The sequence below is a fragment of the Desmodus rotundus genome, chromosome 4, assembly GCF_022682495.2.
Source record: "Desmodus rotundus isolate HL8 chromosome 4, HLdesRot8A.1, whole genome shotgun sequence".
Taxonomy (NCBI): Eukaryota; Metazoa; Chordata; class Mammalia; order Chiroptera; family Phyllostomidae; genus Desmodus; species Desmodus rotundus.
In genome coordinates this window covers 50,608,339-50,630,615 of record NC_071390.1, presented here as the reverse complement: position 1 = coordinate 50,630,615, position 22,277 = coordinate 50,608,339, and the positions used below count along the sequence as shown (strand labels likewise).

The 22,277-nt window shown below is 53.8% G+C and overlaps 1 protein-coding gene across 3 annotated transcripts in view; it reads right to left on the bottom strand.

Moving 5' to 3' along the window:
- LOC112305473 (cadherin-23) overlaps positions 1-22,277 on the bottom strand; it is a 73,353-nt gene that overhangs the window by 14,621 nt on the left and 36,455 nt on the right. For 2 of the 3 annotated variants that reach the window (XM_053923245.2, XM_024561196.4), the window contains exons 5-16: positions 18,889-19,110; positions 18,522-18,641; positions 17,668-17,848; positions 12,304-12,437; positions 11,515-11,724; positions 10,879-10,986; positions 9,376-9,478; positions 8,029-8,154; positions 7,077-7,280; positions 5,452-5,910; positions 1,427-1,543; positions 113-337 (exon numbers count right to left, since the gene is read on the bottom strand). In XM_053923245.2, the coding sequence (XP_053779220.1) occupies positions 113-337; positions 1,427-1,543; positions 5,452-5,910; positions 7,077-7,280; positions 8,029-8,154; positions 9,376-9,478; positions 10,879-10,986; positions 11,515-11,724; positions 12,304-12,437; positions 17,668-17,848; positions 18,522-18,641; positions 18,889-19,110 (2,209 nt within the window). Of the gene's footprint in view, positions 1-112; positions 338-1,426; positions 1,544-2,552; positions 3,511-5,451; positions 5,911-7,076; positions 7,281-8,028; positions 8,155-9,375; positions 9,479-10,878; positions 10,987-11,514; positions 11,725-12,303; positions 12,438-17,667; positions 17,849-18,521; positions 18,642-18,888; positions 19,111-22,277 lie in introns of those variants that run through there. The other variant, XM_053923244.1, reaches the window with a different exon arrangement.

Sequence of the window (22,277 nt, the reverse complement as noted above, 5' to 3'; positions counted from 1 at the left end):
GGCCATGGTGGGGCTCAACTGGAGGATGAGAAGTGGGGACCAAGGCCCCTCTGGGAAGTCACACAGGCACACACATGTCCACCAACCCTCCTCTGGCAGATGTCCCACCTACCCGCTGAGGAGTCTTCCAGCTGAACATAGCCTGGGGGCATCAGGTCCAGCAGGGTGTAGGTGATCAGCCCATTGAGGCCCTTGTCGGGGTCCACGGCTGCTACAGCGATGAGCGTGGTGCCGGGGGTGGCCCCTTCCAGGACCTTCTCTGTGTAATAGGTGATCCCAAAGGGCTTGAACTGGGGCGTGTTGTCATTGACATCCAGGATGTTGACCGTCAGCTTGGCTGGGGTGAAGGCAGGGGGTGAGGGTGATGTGAGGGCCACCAATGTGGCCGGGCCAGGCCTTCCTAGGTCTCAGCTATGCCTAGAGAGGGTGGCAGCATCTCACAGCCCTCTTGGGATCCCTGAAGCTTGACCTGATCCTTGAGTGGTGGTACGTGACCCTTTCCTTTGGTCTGGCCTCTCATTCTTCCATAGGGAAAGGAGCTTGTGTTCTACCAGCAAGCTGAGTAACCTTGGTGCCTACTGTGCCTCAGTTTCCTAACCTGTCCAATGAGACCCTTTCCATGATTCAACCTTCTGACTCCTGTCTGAGTGATCTCTGGGCCCTCTGCCCTCTGAGTACAGGACATGTAGGAAATGACCAAGTTTGCCCTTTCCTCATGACTTGGTCCTCTGGGCTGTAGAGATAAGCAGATGATATCTGCCAGGCCTATTTCCCCACCCCAGCAGCTGTCCTTGTCTCATGGCCACTTGAGGCAGGAGGGGTCCCTACATCCCCCTCCCTGCTCCCCACTTTTCCCATAAAAAATCCATGCCTCTAGCAGCTCCTTCCAGCTCATGCCTCAGCCTACAGGCAAGATGGCCTGGGCTGGCCTGCGGAAAGCAGCATTCATGCCTCCCTCTTCTTTGTTGTAGTGCCTGTGCACCCCAGTGTGGTGTCTGTAGCCTCAAGATCATCTTTCCTTGTGCTTTTCTTCCTCTGGGCTGACCCTGTGGCTTCCTATCAGATCTGAGGTTCCTGTCTCACATCCCAGTCACACCCTCGCTACCAACTCTGACAACGGATTATGCCCTAAGTCTCTGTAACCCTCCTTTTCTCATTTCTCACCCAGTCTCCACCAAGCCTCTTTCCTAGTCTGAGCTTTGGGGTTCATGAACACACAATTCTGGGTTCTGGATCCCCCACTGCTGAACTCTGCTTAATAACTGGGACACACAACCACCCTGGGCCTCCCTGTAGCTGCCACCTTTCACAACCCCCTGGGTCCTGCTGCTTCCTCCCCGGGGCCAAGTCTGTGCCATTCCTAGCCTGCAACTCCGCCCTGATCAGCTCTGAGTAACCAATGGAAGATGACTGTGGGGAGACTCACCATTTGGCATGCTGACAGAGCGCTCTGGTAGGTCACTGGCATTGTCAATCACCGAGAGAGTAACCTCATAGGTGGCAACCAGCTCCCGGTTCAGGGGGGACTTCACCATTACAGACCCTGAAGACCAGATCAGGTCAGGTTCACCCTGAGGGAACCCCTTAAAGTCTGGGCCTCCTAAGGGTGCTCCTGGCCAACCTGCCCAATTCCCACCAAGGACAATGGTCCTCAATGGACCTGGGACTTGCTGGTTTAATCTTTGGCTGAAACCAGCAAGTGGGATGAGACCACAGCCTCCTGCAAGTTGGGGCACATCACTCATTGCTTACTAGACAGTGACCTTGGGCAAATTATTTAACCTCTCCACACCTCCGTTTCCTCATCTGTAAAATCAGTATAATTACAGTACCTACCACGCAGGGCTATTTGGAGGATTATAACAATTAAATGAGTGAAAAGGGCTTAGAACAGTGCTTGGCACATAGAGAATGCCATGTAATTGCTTATTTTAAAAAATGCTTGTATTCCACACACTGTGAATATATGGAACACTACACTTTAAAATGGCTAAGGTAGTAAATTTTGTTATGCATATTTGATCCTATTTAAAGAATGCTTGTATTCTATGGAGATCAAGTATAAAGGAAGTTCAAGGCCAATAAAACCACTGAGTGGATTCTCTGGAGGGGACAGCGATGGAACAGGCTGGACAGTCGGGACTACTCCTTGGTTTCCATTAAGTAGGGGGTGACATGGACTGATGGTGGGGAAGGAGCACGGACGGCCCTGTGTTAGAACTAGCAAGGAGCTGCTTCTTCTCTCCTTCCTGCTGCCTCTCAGAGTCCCTGCTTGCTCCCAATCAGAAGATACCTCCAGAGACTTAGGCTTGAACTGGACAGATCTCATTTGGCTGATCTCAGGGTTGCTCTATTAGGACCTCTGCTTCCTTCCTGTTGGAGGATCTGGTGGCTCCTCTTCCCATCTGCCTCATCCTAGGGTGATTCCTCCTCTCTCCCTTTCCAGCCCCCTCTCAGGCATTGAGGTCTCTGGGATTCCCTTTCCCCCATGGCAGATCCCCCTGCTTGGCTTCTGGCCTCCTCAGGTCCCCAGCCATGGGGAGGTCACTTACCCTGGGCCGCTGCCTCCTCCTCCTCCTCTTCCTACTCTCGCTCCCTGTCCCCGAGGCTGGGGAGCGAGGATGGGGAGAGGGTGGCTGCATTCAGTCTGCAAAGGCTGGGCCACGGCCTTGGCCTGGCCCCACAGGATGGGGAGGGTGGTGGGGGTGTGGTGGGTATGGAGGAAGGCAATGGGGTGAAGCAGAGAAGAGATGAGGTGGGAAGTGACAGAGAAACAGCTCAAACCTGTGGGCCTGCCAGCCGTGAGGAAGAGAGAAGAGGGTTAACATCAGTTAGTTCAGGGTGCAGAGGGAATGGAGCACAGCAGGGCATGGGGGGTGATGGGGCTCAGTGCTGACCAGGGTAGGAAGTTTGGGAGGGAGGTTGTGAAGGGAAGAGGCAGAGGGGAAGGAAGCCAGAGGGAGAAGAGGGAGCCCATTTGATAGGAGAGGGAGGAGGAAGAAGGGTGAGCAAGAAGGGTGGGGAGAGCACAGGAAGTGGGTGTAGAGAAGACACTGGAAAGAAAAATAGAGAGAAGAGAGTCAGTCAGAGGAAAGGAGAACAGAAAAGAGGAAAGTGGTAGCGCATCAGTATTGTACAGCCTCAAGTTGGGCAGGGTGTAGAGCAGCTCTCCGTGGTCCTGACTAACCACTGCTGCGGGAATTTTGCTAACCTGGGACATGGCTTAACCTTTCTGACTTCTAGTGCTCATAGTTTTTCTGACTTCTTCCCTTAGGCCTCAGATGCAGACTGAGTTGATCACATTCTTTGGTTCATTGCATACTAGGTCATTGGGACTTGTTTTATGTATGTGTCTATTCCCTTTTATTCCAATACTGCTTACCTCTCCCCTTCTCTAGGGCAGTCACTGTAATGTATTGAAAATCGTGTATTGTTTTGTGTATATGTCTTTATGCAAATGGGATTCTGGTATACAAGGTCTGTCCAGAAAAAGTCCAGCCATTTTTTTAAAAGATTTTATTTATTTATTTTTAGAGAGAAGGGAAGGGAGGGAGAAAGAAAGGGAGAGAAACATCAATGTGTGGTTGCCTCTCATGCGCCCCCTAGTGGGGACCTAGCCTACAGCCCAGGCATGTGCCCTGATTGGGAATCAAACCCAGAACCCTTTGGTTTGCAGGCCGGCACTCAATCCATTGAGCCACACCAGCCAGGGCCAGCCATTGTTAATATAAATGAGAATGGTTTGCGTGGCATCTATGTAACCTGGCAGCCAAGGAGAGTGGACTGGAATGTGCATGCATGAACAATGACGACTCACTGTTTTAGTCAATGGAGGTGGTAGACACCATTGAGTGAGCATGTGTATTGAGTGTATTCATTCAAAATGACTGAACAAGTACAGCAACAAATCTGCATCAAATTTTGCATTAAGCTTGAATAGTCCTCTGTGGAAACGATTTGGATGATCCAGAAGGCCACAGCTTTGGGCAAATGGTGATTGGCAGCTTCATCATGACAATGGACCCACTCATACATCCCATCTCATGCAGATTTTTGGGAAACGTCAAATCACCCAGGTGACTCAGCCCCCCTACAGCTCAAATTTGGTGCCCTGTGACTTCTGGCTTTTCCCAAAATTAAAGTCACCTTTGAAAGGGAAGAGATTTCAGACCATTGATGAAATTCAGGAAAATTAGACAGGGTAGCTGACGGCGATGGGAGAACTGTGTGGGGTCCCAAAGTGCCTACTCTGCAAGGGACTGAGGCGTCAATGTCCTATGTACGATGTTTCTTGTATCTTGTATCTTCTTCAACAAATGTCTCTATTTCTCATATTACATGGCTGGATACCTTCTGGACAGACCTCATATATATCCCACCCTATTTCTTACTCTTTTCAGTAAGTACTTACTACTTTTCAGCACTCCAGCTGATGCCTGGTATCCCATGCCGAGCACCACGGTGTTGTAGTCTCCACTTCTGAAGGGTGGTGCCCAGCTGGCCTCCCACTCCCACCACCAACACTGCAGTGAATACCCTCAGATCGCTGACCTAAGAATTTCCTGGGGAAATTCTCCCAGGAGCGGAATTGCTGGGCCATAAGGTATGCGTGTGCTTTGTGTGTTTTAATTGCTGCCTAGTTGGTGGACTCGGTCTGCAGGCCTACAGTAGCATGTGAGGGTTCTGATGTCCCTCCCACACTATCACCAATACTCAATACTGTCCATCATCCTAACGTCTGCTAATCACATTTGGAAAACTGATATCTCATTGTTCCTTTACTATGAATTTCTCTAAATAACAGTTTTTAGCACTTTGTATAATAATAGCCGTGTTTTTCTGTCACTTCTGTGGAATTTCTAGGAAGAATATGTGGGAGGTCCCATGTTCTTTCTTTAACTTCCCAGAGGAGCAAAAAACTGAACTTTTAGAAAAATGATCAAAATTACAATAAACTGCATAAATCATAAAAGGTAGGCCACATTTCTCTTCATTTTGTGATCGTGTAAGGAAATCATTACAGATATATGTATGTATCTTACACATGATTTACATGGCCAATATACATATTAAAGAAAGGCATATTAAAACAAGGTACCATTTTCCTTGAAAATTATAAACATAAAAACTTTATAATATTTAATGCTGGCAAGAATGTGGTGAGAGAGGCACTCTCATACACTGAGAGACTGAGAATCAGAAAGACAGGGAGCTGGTCAAGGGAGAAGGAAGAAGAGAGAGAGAGGGAAGCAGCAGAGGGAGAGGTGAAGGGAGGGAAGGATGTGTTGTCAATAGGACAGAGAAGAGAGCAGACAGAGGAGCAGCTGAGGGAACGGGAGGAGCAGAGGGGGAGAGAGTACAGAAGAGGGAGGGTCAGGAAGAAAGCAGAGAGCAAAAGAGACTGGGGCGGGGAGTCGGGAGTCAGGGTGAATGGGGAGCAGGCCCTTGTACCTGTGTTGATATTCACAGCAAAGGCGTCCTCCTGGTCGGGCACCAGGCGGTCAGTGTCGTCCTTGGCTACAATGCCGATAATGTGATACTCCAGCTTTGGGTTAAGGTCACGGTCGATGGCTGTGACATTGGCAATGACAGTGCCTGGCTCTGCTGACTCCAGCACGCTCACTGTCTGGATGGGGTTGAGGAACTCGGGGCGGCAGTCGTTAATGTCATCGATAAGTATAGTGATGATGGCCGTGCCCGAGAGAGGGACAGTGCCCCGGTCAGTGGCCACCACTGTCAGCCTGTAGGATTCCTGCTCCTCCCTGTCAATGGTGACATTGCCAACGCGGATGACCCCCGTGACTGGGTGGATGAGGAAGCGGTCCTGAGCCCCAGCTTCTATTCGGTAGATAAGCTCCCCATTGAGGCCACTGTCCTCATCGGTGGCTGTGACCTGAAGGACTGAGAATCCTGCGGGGGGCGGGGGAATGGGGAGTAGTTGAGCACAGTGGCCTCTTCTGAAAACGTCGCAGTAAACACACACTGGCTGGCAGTTCACAGGGGCCCCTTCTCGCCACAGCCGTGCTGGCATATGTCTTTTACATGCTCTTCATGTCTGCAGTATTGTAGGAACACAGTGTCTTCTTTTATTTTACGTTCTTTGATTACTTGTGAGTTGAACCCTTTTTAATGATTTAATAATTAGTTATATCTTCTCTTCTGCAAATCGTATGCTTTTTCCTGCCCATTTTTTTGGTCAGTTTATACCAATTATATAATTATGATAACTTGTGACAGGTATATTTTTTTAGTTTGTTGTTTGCCTTTCAGTATTGGTTATTATTTGATGTAAAGAAGTTTAAATGTATATGCACCAAAATTTAATATTTCTCCTTTTTTAAGTTCTTCTGTTTCTTGTATACTTAGAACCTTCTCATTCTAAAGTGAGATAAATATTCACCTGAAGCTTCTTTCTCTTATTTTTTTTTGATGTTTTCTACTTTTTAATCTTTTTTTTAGAATGTCTCTGGCTTTCAGTTTGGTGTCTTATATAGGATAAGAATCTATGCTAAATATGAACAGATGTTTTGCATACCGAATAATTAGTTTTCATTACGGGTTTCATTATTTTCTTTATCACATCAATATTACATTCTTTAATCTCCTGGTATCTGCTTCTGGGCTACTTGGTCTCAGACTCGTGTGCTCATATCACATGGTTTTTAATCCTGTAGTTCTGTAATATGCTTTAATATCTGGTACGGCAGATCTGGCCTTGTTATATTTATTTTTTAAAATGTTCTCTTTCTTTCAGATGACTTTCAGAATCAAATTTACTCCCAAAATCATATTTGATTTTGATGGGAATCACATCAATCCTATTTTGACTTTAAAACAGAGTTTTCATCCAGGAGTGTGACTTAATGATTTCGTTTTGCAGACAAGAGACTGTGGATCAGAGAACGGAAGTGAGGGGGACCTGGGTCTCCTGACTCCCTGTCCAGTGCTCTCTCCACCCATTCTGCTGCCTGTCTTTCTCCCACTGAAGGTGAATTCTGCTGCAGCCAGTGAGGCTCCGATTCCCACGGACCACCAACCAGCCCCTGCCTGGGGCCTGCACCCTGCACCCCGCTTACCTGGTGGGCAGTTCTCCAGCAGGTGGATAGTGAGGGCAGCGGGGTTAAAGATGGGCCAGTTGTCATTATCATCCAGGATGGTGACGATCAGGTCAGCTGTGCCATTGAGCAGCCCAATGTCCTCAGCCAGCAGCAGCAGTTCCAGGACGGGAGGTGAGAAGGCCTCCCGGTCAATGACAACACCTGACTTCACTGTCACCACACCTGACACCCAGGGCCATCAACCGGGGAAATGCAGAAGAAAAGGGGTCCAGCGCAGAAAGGGGGCGCGAGCCAACCAGGAGGGAACATTGAAAGGCCCGGGCGCAATGTGTGAAAGAGACGAAACGGGCAGAGAAAGCAATGAGTGACTTTCTTCCCCAAAAGCTCAACAACCGATACTTAGGGAGGTCCCCGGGTGCCAGTCTCCTGGGGTTGTCCCATCCCCTGGTGCCCTCTGCAGTTCTACGGAGTCCTGCCTGGAATGAGTGACCCAGGGTGGAGGACTGACCTGCTGTACAGAGAGAGGTGCTAGTATATCTCTCTTTGGTGCCACCTGTCACTGGGTTGACCTGCTGTCTAGGACCAGACCGATGGGACATGGCCGCTGGGGAGCTTTGTGTCTGGTTTGAGGAGAGAGCTTTGGCTGCTCCCAGCTGACTAGGGGCCTGAGCCTCTGGTGTGGGCATGGGGAGATGGAGGGAGTGTGTCGGGGGCTCTCTGTCTAGGCTGAGAATTTGTACACTAGCAGGTCCCTTGTGTGGTCCCCCAAGCTTCCTCCTTGGTCTCCTCACCTGGCCCATAGGTGGCCTAATCCAGCTGTAAGACTGGGGCTCTGGAGACTGGGGTCTCCATGAAGAGCCAGGTCCAGAACTGAGAAGGGAGGCCCTAGATCTAACCGCAGGCTCCCTCCCACCCCAGCTGGAAGACACGGAGCCTGGGTGGGAGTGCTGGGGGCACAGAGGGGCCTCACCTGTACTGTTGTCGATGTCAAAGAGGCCACTCTGGGCACCTAGCAGCTGGTAGGTGACCATGGCGTAGACGTCCAGGTCCGCATCAAGGGCCAGGATGGGCCCATTGAGCACCGTGAGGGGGGTCCCTGGGCCAGGGGAAAGGGGTCACTGCAAAGCCAACCCGGCCCCCACCCCCTCCCCCGCCCCTTCCCGGTGAGCCATGGCTGACAATGAATGAGAGGGAGGGAGGTGAGGCGGACGGGGTGGGGAGGCCCTGGCCGGGCTGCGGCAGCCTTGGCAGACTGACGCAGATGCCTGGGGAGCGGCCTCAAAGCCCTGCTGGGGAGAAAACACAACAGTGGTGAGGAAGCCCCTCCGGCCCGCCAGGAGCATGCCTGCCTTCCCAGCAGCCTTTGAGGCTGGCCACTCCGGGGGAGGGTCTGGGGGCTCTCTGACATCCCTTCCCTGTGTGTGTGCCCTATGAAGGTATGCACGCCCCTCCACGTGGGGGTACACCAAGCTTTGTACAGGTGTCTGACCATATGTGACCAGAAATCCACATGTGTGTGCAGGACTCTGTGTTCACGTGACCACGAGTATGCACACGGGAGCACTCGCAGGCCTGCCTGCCTCTGCGGGTGGACATGTCTGCACACGGAGCACACTGTGTAGGCGCCTACATGCCTGTGTGTGTCTGTACACATGTGCGAGCCCACACATGCGCCTTGACGTGAACATGAACTGGCGCCTGTGTGAGCGTATATGCTGGGCGGGGGACACCCCGCCGGAGACAAGGAGTTTCCCAGTTCATCTCTTTCCGACTTGGAGTCCAGGCTTAGGGGCCTGGGGAGGCTGGAGGTGGAGTGAGGGGAGCTCTTTGGGGGACAGTGAGAGGGAGAGTCTGTCTCTTTGGAGGAAGGTGACACTGGTCAATGCCTGTGCATGGGGCAAGAGCTGTGCTGGTCGTGCAGGGCCCCTGGCCCCCGCCTGGGGTGGGGGGAATGGGGAGGGTGGGCTTGCCCCTATCCTGGGTAGTCCTCACACTTAATTGCCCCCCTGGAGGGGGGCGAGGGGCTGCTTTCAGACCACTTTGAGGACCAATGACCACTTCCAACCAGACCTGTGGCCTCTTTGGTGGCCTCTAGGAGGCCTGGCACCCTGGGCCCACCAGCCCCTTGGAGCTGTTCCCCTCCCTCCTGTCTACACTCTTTTGCACCCGCCGGCTCTGTGTCCAGCTATGTGGTGAGGCTGCCTCCCCAGCCAGACCTCAGCTGGGCCCACCTCAGGCACAAGGTGGGTCCACAGGCATCTGGGACCCAGGTGGTGTCTGGCAGCGGCAGGAATTCCCAGGTGGGCCCAGCACCTACCAGCAGGAGAGTTCTCCATCACCTCTGCCAGGTAGGTGCTCTCAGTAAAAAGGGGGTGGTTGTCATTCTCGTCCGCAAGAAAGATCAGCAGCAAGTCAAAATCCTGTGGGAGGCATGATGGGAGGGCAGGCTGTAGACCTTGTTCTAGCCAAGTGCTCCAGCAGGAGAAAGGCTGAGAGGTGAGGGGTCAGGGCACAGAGGTGGGTCATTGAAAAGCCCACTCAAGTGGTCCAGAGACCTGGGTTCAAGTCCCTGTCGTACTAGCAGCTCACTGGGTGGCCTTAAGCAAATACTTTCCCCTCTCTGGGTCTCAGATTTGCAACCGGGCAAACGGGGATCTTAACTCCTCTGCAGAGGTGTTGTGCCGTTCACAGGAGCATGGCTGTGACAGTGTTTAATCACGGTCCCTCTCACAGTAGGAACGGACTGCAGGCAGGAAGATGAGTGTTGGTTTTCAGAGGTTCTAGGCCTGCCTGGTGGCCCATCAGAGTTCCCCTGAACTCTCACCCAGGGCTTCACTTCACATGTTTCAAAAGCCAGTGACAGTTCTGTCCTCTCGGAGCCTCCATTGTGGGGGCAAGGAAACCAAGGCCCAGAGGTGACTATTCAAAACTGCGCGGCAAGTTAGCAGCACTTTGGGGACGGGCCCCCCAGCCTCCTGATTCCCACACTCAATGCTTCTGCTTCCCAGGGTAGCCCAGGCCCTCCTAAAGCACAGGCAGAGAACAGGGAATGAGAGTGGGAGAGAAAAGAAGGGGAAAGGAAGTGAGAGAAGGAAAGAGAGGAAAGGGCTAGTGGCTTACAAGTACCTCCAGCCTGAAGTCTAGTTGGCCTGTACAGATGGGGAAACTGAGGCCCAGAAAGGGTAGTGTCTTGGTTGAGCCATGCAACTAGTCAGAAGCAGAGCTCAAATAAGTCCGACCCAGAGACTCTTGGTCAGGGTCTTGTCCCAGGCCTCATGGGCTGGGAGGGAAGGGCTGAACCCTATCCCCAAAGGGACCATTTGCTTGCAACCCTCACCTCCTCTTAGTAAAGAGAAACAACTTCTTTGGCTTTTGATGGGACAGCCACCCTTTCAGGGAAAATGCAACCCCTTCAGAACCCTCGTGCTGTGTTCGTGAGTGCATGCAGGCCGTACGCACACACACCCGGGGCGTGCGCCCAAGTGCCAGTGGTTTGCAGGGAGAAGGCGCTAGCTGAGCTCACTGAGTGTTTGCCGTGTGCCAGGGACTGTGCTGAGGACTTGCAGATACTGGCTCCTTCAAGTCCTCTCCTCAGCTTTGGAGCACGTGTGGTCTTCAGTTTGCAGAAGAACAAGAGAACCGAGGCCAAGAGGAACTGGCTGGCCAAAGTCACACACCCACTGACAGGCAGAATCGGGGTTTGAATCCAGCACTTGCTCACTCCAGGGCCTGTGCATCTAACCCCCTGGCCAGGCCGCCTGAGTGTCTCTAGCACCCAGCCCTGCTCCTCCCACCTCTGCCCTGTGCCCTCCAGCCTCACCCTCCTGGCTATGCGTGGGTTCTCCGGGTTGTCCTTCACGGAAATGGTCAGCTTGTACTCTGGGATCCGCTCGCGGTCCAGGGGCCGGTTCACGGTGACGATCCCTGACTGGGATGTGGAGGGCTGGTGAGCTGAGCGGCGAGACACCTGTTCCCCACTTTGGGTTCTGGCCCACAGATGCCCAACTGCTCTACCTGCAGCTTCAGGAGTGGCTGTGAATCGATATGGTCTATGCGGCCAAAGTGGGCCGGCAAGGTCTTGCCAGGGCAAGAGTGACCCACCAGTGCCCAGGTGTTGCTGTCTCAAGGGGATGGGTCCTCTGAGGACCCCGTGGTGCCAGCATTGGGTAACACTCCAAGATGTCACATGAAGACATCTTGGGACAAGTGGTACTGAGTCTCTAGCCCCGTATCTTCATGTGACAAGCCATCGGGGTGACAGGGACCCCAGAGATGGCTCAGGTGGGAGTCTAATATTCCATGCTTCCCCCAGAGACTCTGAGTCCCGGTGGAGGAAGGAGGCTCGAGGAGGAAATGGAGGCAGGAGACCAGACAGTGGCGTAGAAAAGTCTCTAGGGCAGGGTCCTCTCTTTTAGAAAACCCCTGTAGAGCCCCCCGGGGTCCACGCCAGCCCTACCGTGGCATTGATGGCGAAGGCCCGCTCCCGGTTGCCTGCAGTGATGTTAAAGGTGAGGAGTGCATTGCACCCGCTGTCGGCATCACTGGCCAGGACGTGGGCGACGAAGCTGGAGACGGGGCTATTCTCGCTGATGGTGACGTTCATGGGGAGGTTCAGCAGCACGGGGTCATTGTCATTGATGTCCAGCACCCGAATCCCCACCAGCATCTGGGGCACGTCAGGGGAGAGGGAGGAGGAAGAAGAGGTGAAGGAGGAGGTAAGGGGAAAGGGGGTGTGGGGAGGCAGAGAGAGAAGGAAGGGCACGTGGTGGTGGACATGGTAGCGGGGGCGGGGGTTGACGAGCGAGAGAAGGCAGGAGAGCAAGGGGTGGCGGTTGAAGAAGGAAGGGCAGTTGATCATGGAGAAGATAAAGGAAGAGGAGGAAGAAAATGGTAATGAAAATGGCAGGAAGGTGAACATGAGGATGAGAGGGAGACGGAAAAGGTGAAGAGGCAGAGGCGGTGCACAGGCGAGCCGAAATGGCAGAGTGACAGGGGCAGAGGCCCACTTGGAGGCAGCCTCCCCAGAGAGCTGCCATGGGGGGACACTTCTAAGTGGCCATGGCTGCCTCCATGGGTGGGCCCCACGATGCACTCCTAAGTCTGTGAGGGGCTCCAAGGGCCTGGACTGGCTCCCCAACAGCTCGTGGCCTCTGTGGGCTTGGGTGTGCCAGTGTTTACGGGAGTCTCTATGGAGAGCTCAGGGGGCAGTGAGGTAAAGCCAGCAGAATGGGGCCCCCAGACTCACCGTGGAGCTGAGTGGGGGAATCCCCCGGTCACGAGCACAGATGGTCAGGTTATAGAAAGCGATAGTTTCCCGGTCCAGCTCCACGTCCTTCCGGACCCGCAGCACGCCCTCCACAGGAGAGATCAGAAACTCCCCTGGGTGCCACCCAGGGGGCCAGAGTCAGCTGGGAACGGTGGGGGGAGCCCGGGCCTCTCCCCGGTTCCTCTAGCAAGCCTTACTTGCCGGGGCTGGGGGACACCTGGCACATGGGTCCTCCAATGCCCCCAGCTGCAGACCCTCATGGGACCTGCCAATGCCTGGGAGGTGGAGGAGGCGGGGGAACAGATAACTGCTGGGTGAAGGTGGGCCTGGGCCCGCTCACACCCTGATGTGCCTGAGATGCCAGGCACAAAATCAATATAAAAATCTGTTGCGTTTCTATACACTAGTGATGAGCTGTCAAAAAGAGAAATGAAGAAAACAATCACATTTACAATTGCATAAGAAAGAATAAAATACTTATAAATAAGTTTAACCAAGGAGGTGAAAGACCTCTACCTGGAAAACTACAAGACATTAATGAAAAAAACTGAAGACACTGCCCTGGCTGAGTAGCTCAGGTGGTTAGAGCATCGAATCAATACACCAAGGTTGTGGGTTTGATCCCCAGTCTGGGCACATACAAGAATCAACCAATGAATAATAAATAAGTGGAACAACAAATTGATGTTTTCTTCTCTCTCTCTCCAAAAATCAATAAAAAATTATTTAAAACAAGAAATTGAAGACAAAAATGAATTAAAGATATTCCATGCTCATGGATGAGGAGAATTCATATTGTCAAAATGTCCCTACTACCCAAAGCAATCTACAGATTCAGTGCAATCCCTATCAAAATTCCAATGGCATTTTTCACAGAAATAGAATAGACAATCCTAAAATTTGTATGGAAAAACAAAAGACCCCAAATAGCCAAAACAATCTTGAGAAAGAAGAACAAAGCTGGAGGTATCATGGTCCCTGATCCCAAGCTATATTACAAAGCTATAGTAATTAAAACAGTATGGTTTTGGCATAAAAACAGACATAGATCAATGGCAGCCACCTGCACAAGGATCTCACACATGCAAAACTTAACTCAAAATGGATTAAAGGCTTGAATGTAAGACCCGAAACCATAAAACTCCTAGAAGAAAACATAGGCAGTAAGCTCCTTGACATTGGTCTTGGCAATGAATTTTTGGATTTGATACCAAAAGGTAACAAAAGCAAAAAAACCCAAGTGGGACTGCATCAAACTAAAAAGCTTCTGCACATCAAAGGAAGCCAATCATCAGAATGAAAAACCAGTCTACTGAATGAGAGAAAATATTTGCAAGTCATGTATCTGATAAAAGCATTAACATCCGAAATATATAAAGAACTTATACAACAGCAAAAATAAAACAAAATAAAAATAAAAAAGAGATGGAAAATGGAAGGAGTCCAGAGAAGGGTGACAACTTTTCTAAGCTCCCCTAGCAAGTCAATGACAGACAAGGGTTCCAACTCAGGGCCCTGGGTCTCAGGCCGCTGCGTCCCATGGGACTTGTGGTCTTCCCAGGAAACCCCACTCAGAGCTGAACAGGGTGGGAGTTGTGGAGGGAGGGGTGAGACAGGGCGGGCGTAGGGGAGAAAAGCAGCGGGGCAGGAAGCCAGGGGAGCGAGTGGGGGCCCAGCTGGATAGAAGGAAGGGGAGGGACCCGAGTCAGGGAGGGGAGGAGAGTGTGAGGAAGAGGAGGTGCCTGTATGCACACCCCCAGGAACTGGGAAGGGGAGAAAAGTACTTCCTTCACTGTCCCTTTTGACACTTGGGGGAAAGGCCCAGAGTGGAGCGCGGACTGCTCAGGAAGACACGGCAGGGACAGAGGCGCAAGCTCTCCGACCGTTTTCTCTGCCTGTCCTTCATAGCCTGCCCCCCCATTCCCCGCCCCACCCCTAGTGCTCTCCTGCGAAAAACAGCCCCTGCAAGGCTCACCTGCAGCAGGGATTACCCACCCTGTCTTCTGCTCCCGGCAGCCCCACAGGCTGCTTAAAAAGCGGGACTCCCTGAACCCGAGACGGCAAGATCTCCAAAGAACTGAGGGTTCCCTCTCTGGGGGTTTCCCAGTCCTGTCTCAGCTGCTGCCCATGAACAAGTAGATGGCCTCCTGCTCTCTCTCCAAACTAGCCGCCCCCTTGAGAGAAGGAAAGGAAGAGGTTCTGAAGGCTGGGAGAGCAGGCTGCAGCTCTGAGGGTTGGGCCCAGGCTAGATTCCTAAGAAATTAGCTCAGTGGGGAAGTGAATGGGCTAAAGGCCCCCACACGGTACATTATTCCCCTTAGCAGCTTGCCCCAGGGCCTGAACTCCCTACCATTCCACTCATTCCAGAGAGAGGGGGTTAAAAGCAGAGGTTTTCCATCTGGTCCTACAGGTCTGCACCCTGATCTCGCTCATTTGTGCTCTTTGCTATGTCACTGAGTCCTGTCTTGATGCTGTCATCTGAAAAACGGGCTAATGAAGGGGTGCCACTGTGGGGTTGTGCTGGTGCTGGAGAGGGCCGGCTCCACCGGGGTGAGCTAGGTCCACGGCAGCTGTTGGTATCATTAGGAACTGGGGGCTTCCAGGGAGGATGAGGATGTAAGGAAGGGGTCCAAGGCATGGGTCTGACCAGAAAAGGGTAGATGACACAGTTGGGGTTCGCAGGAGGGGCTCTTGGCCTGTCTCCCAGCTGTTTTCCTTCTCACACCTTAGTGGGCTGGCATGAGCCTGTCATCCCTGACGCCTCCCCACCGGCAGGAGCACCTCCAGGCGCAGGCTGCAACGGTGGGAAGGTGGCCTGAGTAGCCTGGGGCATGTCCCTTCACCCTTGATGTGTCTCTAAACCACCTCTTCACAGAAAACAGCTCTGATTTGTAGCATTTGGTGTTTTTTTCAAGTTACCACCATGGTGTCACTGAACACAGCGGTGGGAAGAGATGTGGGCAGGGGATGGCAGGCCCTCGTGAGCCGCCCCAGCACACATCACGTCACCATGATGTCATCGCGTAGCTATTCCGAGTGGGGGCAGTGCTCAGCGGTCCTCAGCCCAGGGACAACACCAACTCCTCCAGGGACCCGCCTCTCAGTCTTCTGGGGACACCCATGGGACCCCAGCTTCCTAAGGCTGACCCCGATCACATGTGGATTTAACCGCAGAGCTGAGAGGACACTGACTTTGCTCATGACTCCAAGGCAGTCTGTAGTTTTCTGGGGCACGGGTGTGCCCTGCACCCCGAAGATAGGTGTGTAGAAGGCCTTATTGGGAGGGGGCTTGGCTGCCCACCGAGCACCCACTTCTCAACCAGGCTTTGGCATCCCCCTAAACAGGAGCAAGACCCCCACAAAATGCTAAAACCTCTGTTGTTTGTGAAAACAACAGAAGAGAAAGACCCTTGCTCAGTCCTTGGCCGGAGAGGAGACTTTTGGGACATGAAAAGGTGGCATGTCAGAGCAGAGTGACCCACCACAAGCTCTGGACTGTGGGGGCTCCAGGGCTGGCCTCACAGTGATTTTGTTTCTTTGCTCTTAATCGCAAATTTGCCCCAGGTTCTCAGTTCCGGCCCTGGACTTCCCCTGTCGGCTTCCTCAGTGTCCTCTCAGCTTGTGGCCTTAAATTTCTCTGTGCTGACCACTCCCAAGTCTTTCTCTCCAGCCCAGAATGCTCTCCTGAGCTGGCTTCTACATCCAGTCCCTCCATCGGCCTCACCTCACCTTCCCCCCACACCTGCCCCTGCCTCAGTCTGCCCATCTGCTAGTGGCAGTGCCCTCTCTCCGGCTGCTCAGGCCGAAATGTGGGTGTCGCCCTTGGCTTTCTCTCACACCCCACATCCGATCAGTCAGCACCTCCTGTTGGCTCCACCTGTGAAGTATGCCAGAGCCGGCCACCTCTCGCCATCCGGTCCTGGCTACGCCACCCCAGGCCGAGTGGCTGCAACAGGCCCCACTGACCTCCCTGCTCCCATTCCTTACCTCCTACAGTCTGTTCTGAGCCCAAGAACTGGAGTGGCCCCGTTAAAGTCTAAGTCGAGCTGTGTCCTCCCTCTGCTGGACGCCCTCCTACACGGTTCCCATATCACTCACAGCCAAAGTCAAGCTCCGATAATGGCCTGCAGGCCCCAGCCTCTGGGCCCAGCGCATCTCTGACCTCATGTCTTCCTCCCCGCCCCCTTGCTCGACTTCATGCCGGCCACAGGGCCTTTTGGGTCGCTGCCAGGCATGTTCCAACCTCAGGGCCTTTGCAGTTGCTGTTCCCTCTGCCTGGGATGCTCTTCCACAGGTGTCCGCACGACCCACTCCTCACTTCCTTCAGGTCTTTGCTCACATGTCACCTCCTTGGACAGGTCTTCCTTGAGCACCCTAAGTAACACTGCAGCCTTCACCGCAGAAGTCCCCACCCCGACTTCACATTTCCCTACAGCACTTAGCGCCCGCCGGTACACTAGGTCGCCACACACTCAGCTACACTCATCGCTCATCGCCCGTGGCCTCGGACTGGGATACGTGTTGTGTGAGGGCAGGGACTTGCGTCTGTTTTGTACGGTCCTGTATCTTCAGCGCCTGGGATACGATTGGCGCATGGCAGGTACTCAATAACTGTGAAATGATCAATTAAAAATCAGGATGTTTTACAAAGATTTAAATTTCCCAAATTTTCCATGTTAAGAATGGGAAGACCTGGCACCCAGGCCTTACGAATGGGAAGACGTGGCTACAATGGGCAGGAGCCGAGCTGTGGCTGCCGCTCTCACGACTCCCTCTTGTCTGGCCTAGACCCCTTCTCCCATGTGTGCTCCCTGTGTGAGCCCCATAGACCTTCGGGTTTGGGGTCCCTGCTCTTCGGCAATGAGCTCACACTGCCCTAGAGAAAACTCCCTCTGGCCATATCCCTGTTCTTCAACCAAGGAGAGCAGCCGAGGTGCTGTGAAGGGCGGTGGGGTGTGCAGAGACGTCCCCGCGCTGCGTGGGTGTATTTAGGGGCCCTGAGGGTTTGGGGCAAGGATGCGCACCCTTCCTCCACCCTGGAGCCTCTTCGCTGGGTGTGACACCAGGGCGTTTCCTATTTGATTCTCAAAGGAGTCTGTTACCCTCCAGGGTTATCAGTCTCCGTTCCTAGATTTCAGAATGTACTCGCCATTGTCTATGTGGGAAGGTTATTTTCATCATTTTTCGGATGCGGAAACCGAAGCCCAGGGAGGGCAAGATCACACGGTGGTGGGGCTCCCTGCCTCGAGACCTTCTTTCTCCTTCTGCTCCTGAGTAGGAGTGGGGGGGCCATGAGGCCCTCAGGTTGTGCTGTCCCCACCGCCCAGCTCAGGCCCCACTCACCCAGAGGGTCTCCATCCACGATGCTGTACTCCACCTGCCCGTTGGGGCCCGAGTCCCGGTCATGGGCCAGGAAGGTCCACACTCTAGGCCCCGGCTGGCCCTCAGTGACATCGAATGGCCCCTCGTAGTCTCGGGGGAAGGTGGGCACATTGTCGTTGATGTCGTTCACGTTCACAAGCACCTGAGATGGTGGGCAAGCTTAGCTGGGGCTGCGCTCCAGCCAGTCCTGTGCTGGGCCCCGGTTCCTCATCTGGAAACTGGTCCCAGTAATCCTGCTTCACGGGACCGATGCAGGAATCAGAGGATATCATGGATGTGGGGGTGGGCTTTAAGCTGTGCATGGATGAGTTATTGCTGTTGTCAAAGCCTTTTTCTGGGCATACTCCTATTTTTACAGTAGTGCTCCGACCTTCTGTGTATGGCTATACTTGGGCATTTTATTCTACATGATCTCAGGTGCTCCTCCCACACCCTGCAACAGCTTTTATTAGCTCCCTTTCACAGAAGGAAAGGGAAGCTCAGGTTGGTTAGGTGACTTGCCCAGAGTCACTCAGCCAGGAAGTGAAAGGTCAGGGATATGAACCCCTGGTGGTGTGTCCAGAGTTTGTGCTCTTCCCATGAAGGGGAGAGGGGCAGGTGTCACCATCTGTCTGACAGACGTAATCACACAGAGAGGGTCATTACCTTCCTCAAAGTCACACAGCAAGTTTGGGTGAGCTGTTGAGACCAGGACAGGGCTCTGGGATTTAGGTGTTTCTCCTGGACAATCTTTCCCTGTTCCTTTTCCCCATTCGAGCTTTCTGGGCTCCATCCTCCCCACATCCCCAGGTTGGGGCTGTATCCCACCCACCCACCGTGGTGGTGGAGGTGAGGCGGCGGGACAAGATGGGGCACTGGTCTGTGGCTGTGACGATCAGGGTGTAGCGGCCATGGCTGATCTCGTAGTCCAGCTCCTTGGCAGCACTGATGACGCCCTGGGGGACACACAGAGGGAACAAGGGTGGATCTGGGACATGGTGGGGACCAGCTCCTTCATGGGGCACTCTCTGACCACCCCAGCAGGTAGGCCCTGCCATCCTGTCCATGACGGGAGACCCTTGTCTTCACCCTCCCGCACTGGCTGCCCCCATAGTTTCCTCCCAGACTCCCTCTTTGCTATGTCCCCAGCCCCCACGATGTCACTGAGCTCCCCTCCTGTAGACCCCGCCATCAGCTGCTGACCGTGTGTCTGTCAATATGGAAAGTGTTGATGATGTTGCCAGCAACGATGGCATAGGTAACTGTGCCGTTGGGCCCCTCATCCAGGTCGAGTGCCTGGATGGTGATGAGGCTGGCGTTGACGGTGTCTGGGCCCTCGTCCAGTAGGACCTCGTAGTGAGGCTGCTGGAACACAGGCGCGTTGTCGTTCTCGTCCACGATGGTCACGTAGACGTGAGTGGTGGCCTGTGGAGAAGAATGCGGTCAGGTTCCTTGCTCAGCTGGCTGGAGAGGTTGAGGTGGAGTCAGCTGCATATTCTTCCAGGCTGAACTCACTCAGTGTGATCCCATATGGCGAGGGAAAGGCAGGAGGATGAGAGGGAGGGAAGTCACAGGCTGACAGAGGTGGCAATCACAGAAGCTCCACCAAAAGCCACCTACGTAACTGTGCAGGCCCAAGATGGCACCATGTCTCTGCCCATGCCCATGGCAGACACTGCTAATCAATCATGGTACCGCTGAGGCCAGATGTAACCCCAGGATCCTCGTCAGCCCAGAGACCTAGTGATTAGCTTGGCATATAAGAAGCACCCGCGTAACCAGCCCGAGCCCATAGCTTTGCCTGGGCCAGGGCCTTACTGACCCTGGGCCTCCATTCGTATTACGAAAAGCAACAATGTGATGTATTCAACTCCACACAGTATTTAAGCTTCACCTAGACATGTAAATGCAAGAAATCCCTATTTTTCAGCATTTTGAAGGAGGACATTGGATTTAGAGCAATTTCACAGGCAGAATTTGTTGAGCTGTGAAAAAGAAAGCGCACAGAACATGCTTCCGTGCAAGAACAGTTTCTGCAACATGCTCCCCAGTGATTGGCCATTTTTGGCTGATGCTTGTTCCTTGGACCACAGGTAGTATTTAGACAACTGGAACTCAGCGATCAGCACCGTGGAGAAATGGCTGATGAAGCACTTCACAAGCAGAGTAGATATATTGAAGACAGAAGCCCCATCTTGCCTCCATCCTCTGCTTCTCCACCTGGGAGGATGTCCCCTGGGGACTGCCTCACCTGGGCTCCCTTGCCATCTGGCTTCCAGCTGGATTTGGCCAAGGGGAGGTCCTGGCAGAAGATGAGGGGAGGGAGGGGAGCGAGGCAGGTGTTCGGTGCCCACTCCCTCCTTTCCTCACTGCAGTACTGCCGTGGCTGCGTTTCTCCTGCCGGGTGGCCCCTGTCACTGCTCCAGCTCTCCCTGGGCTCAGTCACCTCACCTCGTCTTGTCCTGGTTGGACAGTGAGTGGTAGTGGCTTCCTGCAGTTGCTAGTCTGAGGGCGCTCCGCCAGCTCTCTGCAAACAGGCCCTCCTTTAAACTACTTCAGCTGAGTCCCGAGTGTGCCATCGCTTTACTGCCGGGACCCTGATGAACACAAACTGTTCCGTCAGCACAAGAGCACCACCTTGCAGGACGGGCCGGATACCAGCCTCATGGATAGGTGTGGCAGTGCTGACATCTCCCCATTTTCCCACACTCTGAGAAGTGGGCCTAAAAACCTTGCAGGCTGCAGGGGCTGGCAGTGGGGGGTTCTAATGCACTGCCCCATGGGGTCTTTCCTGAGACCGGGCCCTCTCAGCTGAGCCCTTCCTGCCCTGGCGCTGAGGAAACAGAGTTTGAGGTTTCTGGACCGTGCCCACACCTTGGGCAATGCCTCTGTGTTTCACCCTGCTGCAACCCCAGGAAGCTCAGCTGCTGGGAAGTGTGGTGGGGGGAAGGAAATGAGGAGAGTGTCACGGGCAGGCTCAGGTGTTCTAGCCCTCTGGGGAAGGGCTTGGGAGGCAGTTGCAACCCTCCCCCTAATCCCTGGCTATCTCACCTACCTTCCAGGCCCCAGGGCAGAAAGATTCTGCTTTCAAGTGTGGTTTGGGCAAGGCCAGCCCAGAAAAAAATGGAGGGTTGGGGGGGCGGGTGCTCCAGGGTCTCACCCTTGAGTGACCCCCACCTCTGCCAGAGCATGGCCAGGGTGGGAAAAGGGCCCGGTCCCCCCCCTGATTTCAATGGGCTTCCTACATTCTCTGGGTGAAAGAGCTCATGCTCTGCCAGCAGGAAGGGCCCTGGGCTGCCTCCCAAAGTGGGGCCGTAGATCACGGTCATGATCAAGGACCTGGGTTATGTCTTGGCAGTTTCTGGGGTTCCCATCCCTGGGGGGGTCCCCTGGCTCCAGGGGGACTGGGCCTGCACAAGGTCATCTAGTAATAGCAGGACACCTACCCTTCCTCTGTTGTAGCCTTTCCTGCCCTGGGAGTGAAGGCTGACAGCTCTCAGAGAGCCTCTGACTTAGATCAGGGCACCCTGAATTCCTGGCCACCCTAGCCTCACCACCACGACTTGTGATCCAGATGGACTCCGGCTGCCCTGTGTCCTTCAGCCTGGGGGTTGCCTGTGCGCTCAAGATCCCTAATGGAACAGCAAAGCTCCTGGGAGCTTCAGCCAGGAGGGGGTAAAACGGATACAATGGCTGTGCCCTCCCTCTCCTCCAGTCCCTGGCCCTAGCCACTGTCACCTCCACCTCTCCATTTAGGAACTCACTTGCTCATTCGTCAGTTTTCCCATTCAGACAGGAGTGCATGGAACACCTTCTCCATGCCCAGTTTGGTGCCAGGGACTCCCGAACATCGAGGAGAAGCCCTCGTCCCCAAAAGCTCGTGGTTTAGCTCAGAAGGGCAGATGAGCTCAGATGAGATCAACTGGTTGGCAACCCCAGGCGTGGTGTGACAGCTAAAGGAGTGTGGATATAAAGACTGGAGAGGGGACCCCCGCGCGAAGTTCAGAGCACTTTGTGAAGGGGAAGGACTTGAGCTGAGCCCTGAGGCATGAGGAGAATTTGGAGGAGAGGAGAGAGACAGCACCAGGGGTGTCAGTGTGCTGAGTGGGGCGCAATAGCGGGGCACGAGCGGTGGGGGTGTGTGCAAGTGTGCTAAGGATGCCCAGGCACGGGGAGTGAGGTGGGCAGAGTGGAAAGGGAGGCCGGGGCCGGGGGGGGGGGGCGGGGAGAGGGGCACTGATGACTTTCTCTGGAACCTGCTGTCAGATGTGTGCCCTAGCGTAGGGTGTGCCGAGCCGTTGTGTGCTCCTGCACCTGTGCCCCACCTGTGTGAGGTGTGCGTGTGCACAAGGGCGTTGCAAGCTCTGGAATCTACAGTGAAGTCTGGTACAAAGTTAGATTGTTTTTCACTAGTTCATTCTACAACCAGGAGTGCCTACCACATACCAGGCCTTGGGCTCGGCTGGAGGATGTAGGGTACCAGCCCGTGGCCCCAGACTCAAAGGCTGGAGGGTATGAGCAGACACAATCCACGATGATTATGCTAAGTTACACAGAGTTGTACTTCTCAGGCTGTGCAATGATACTAATCC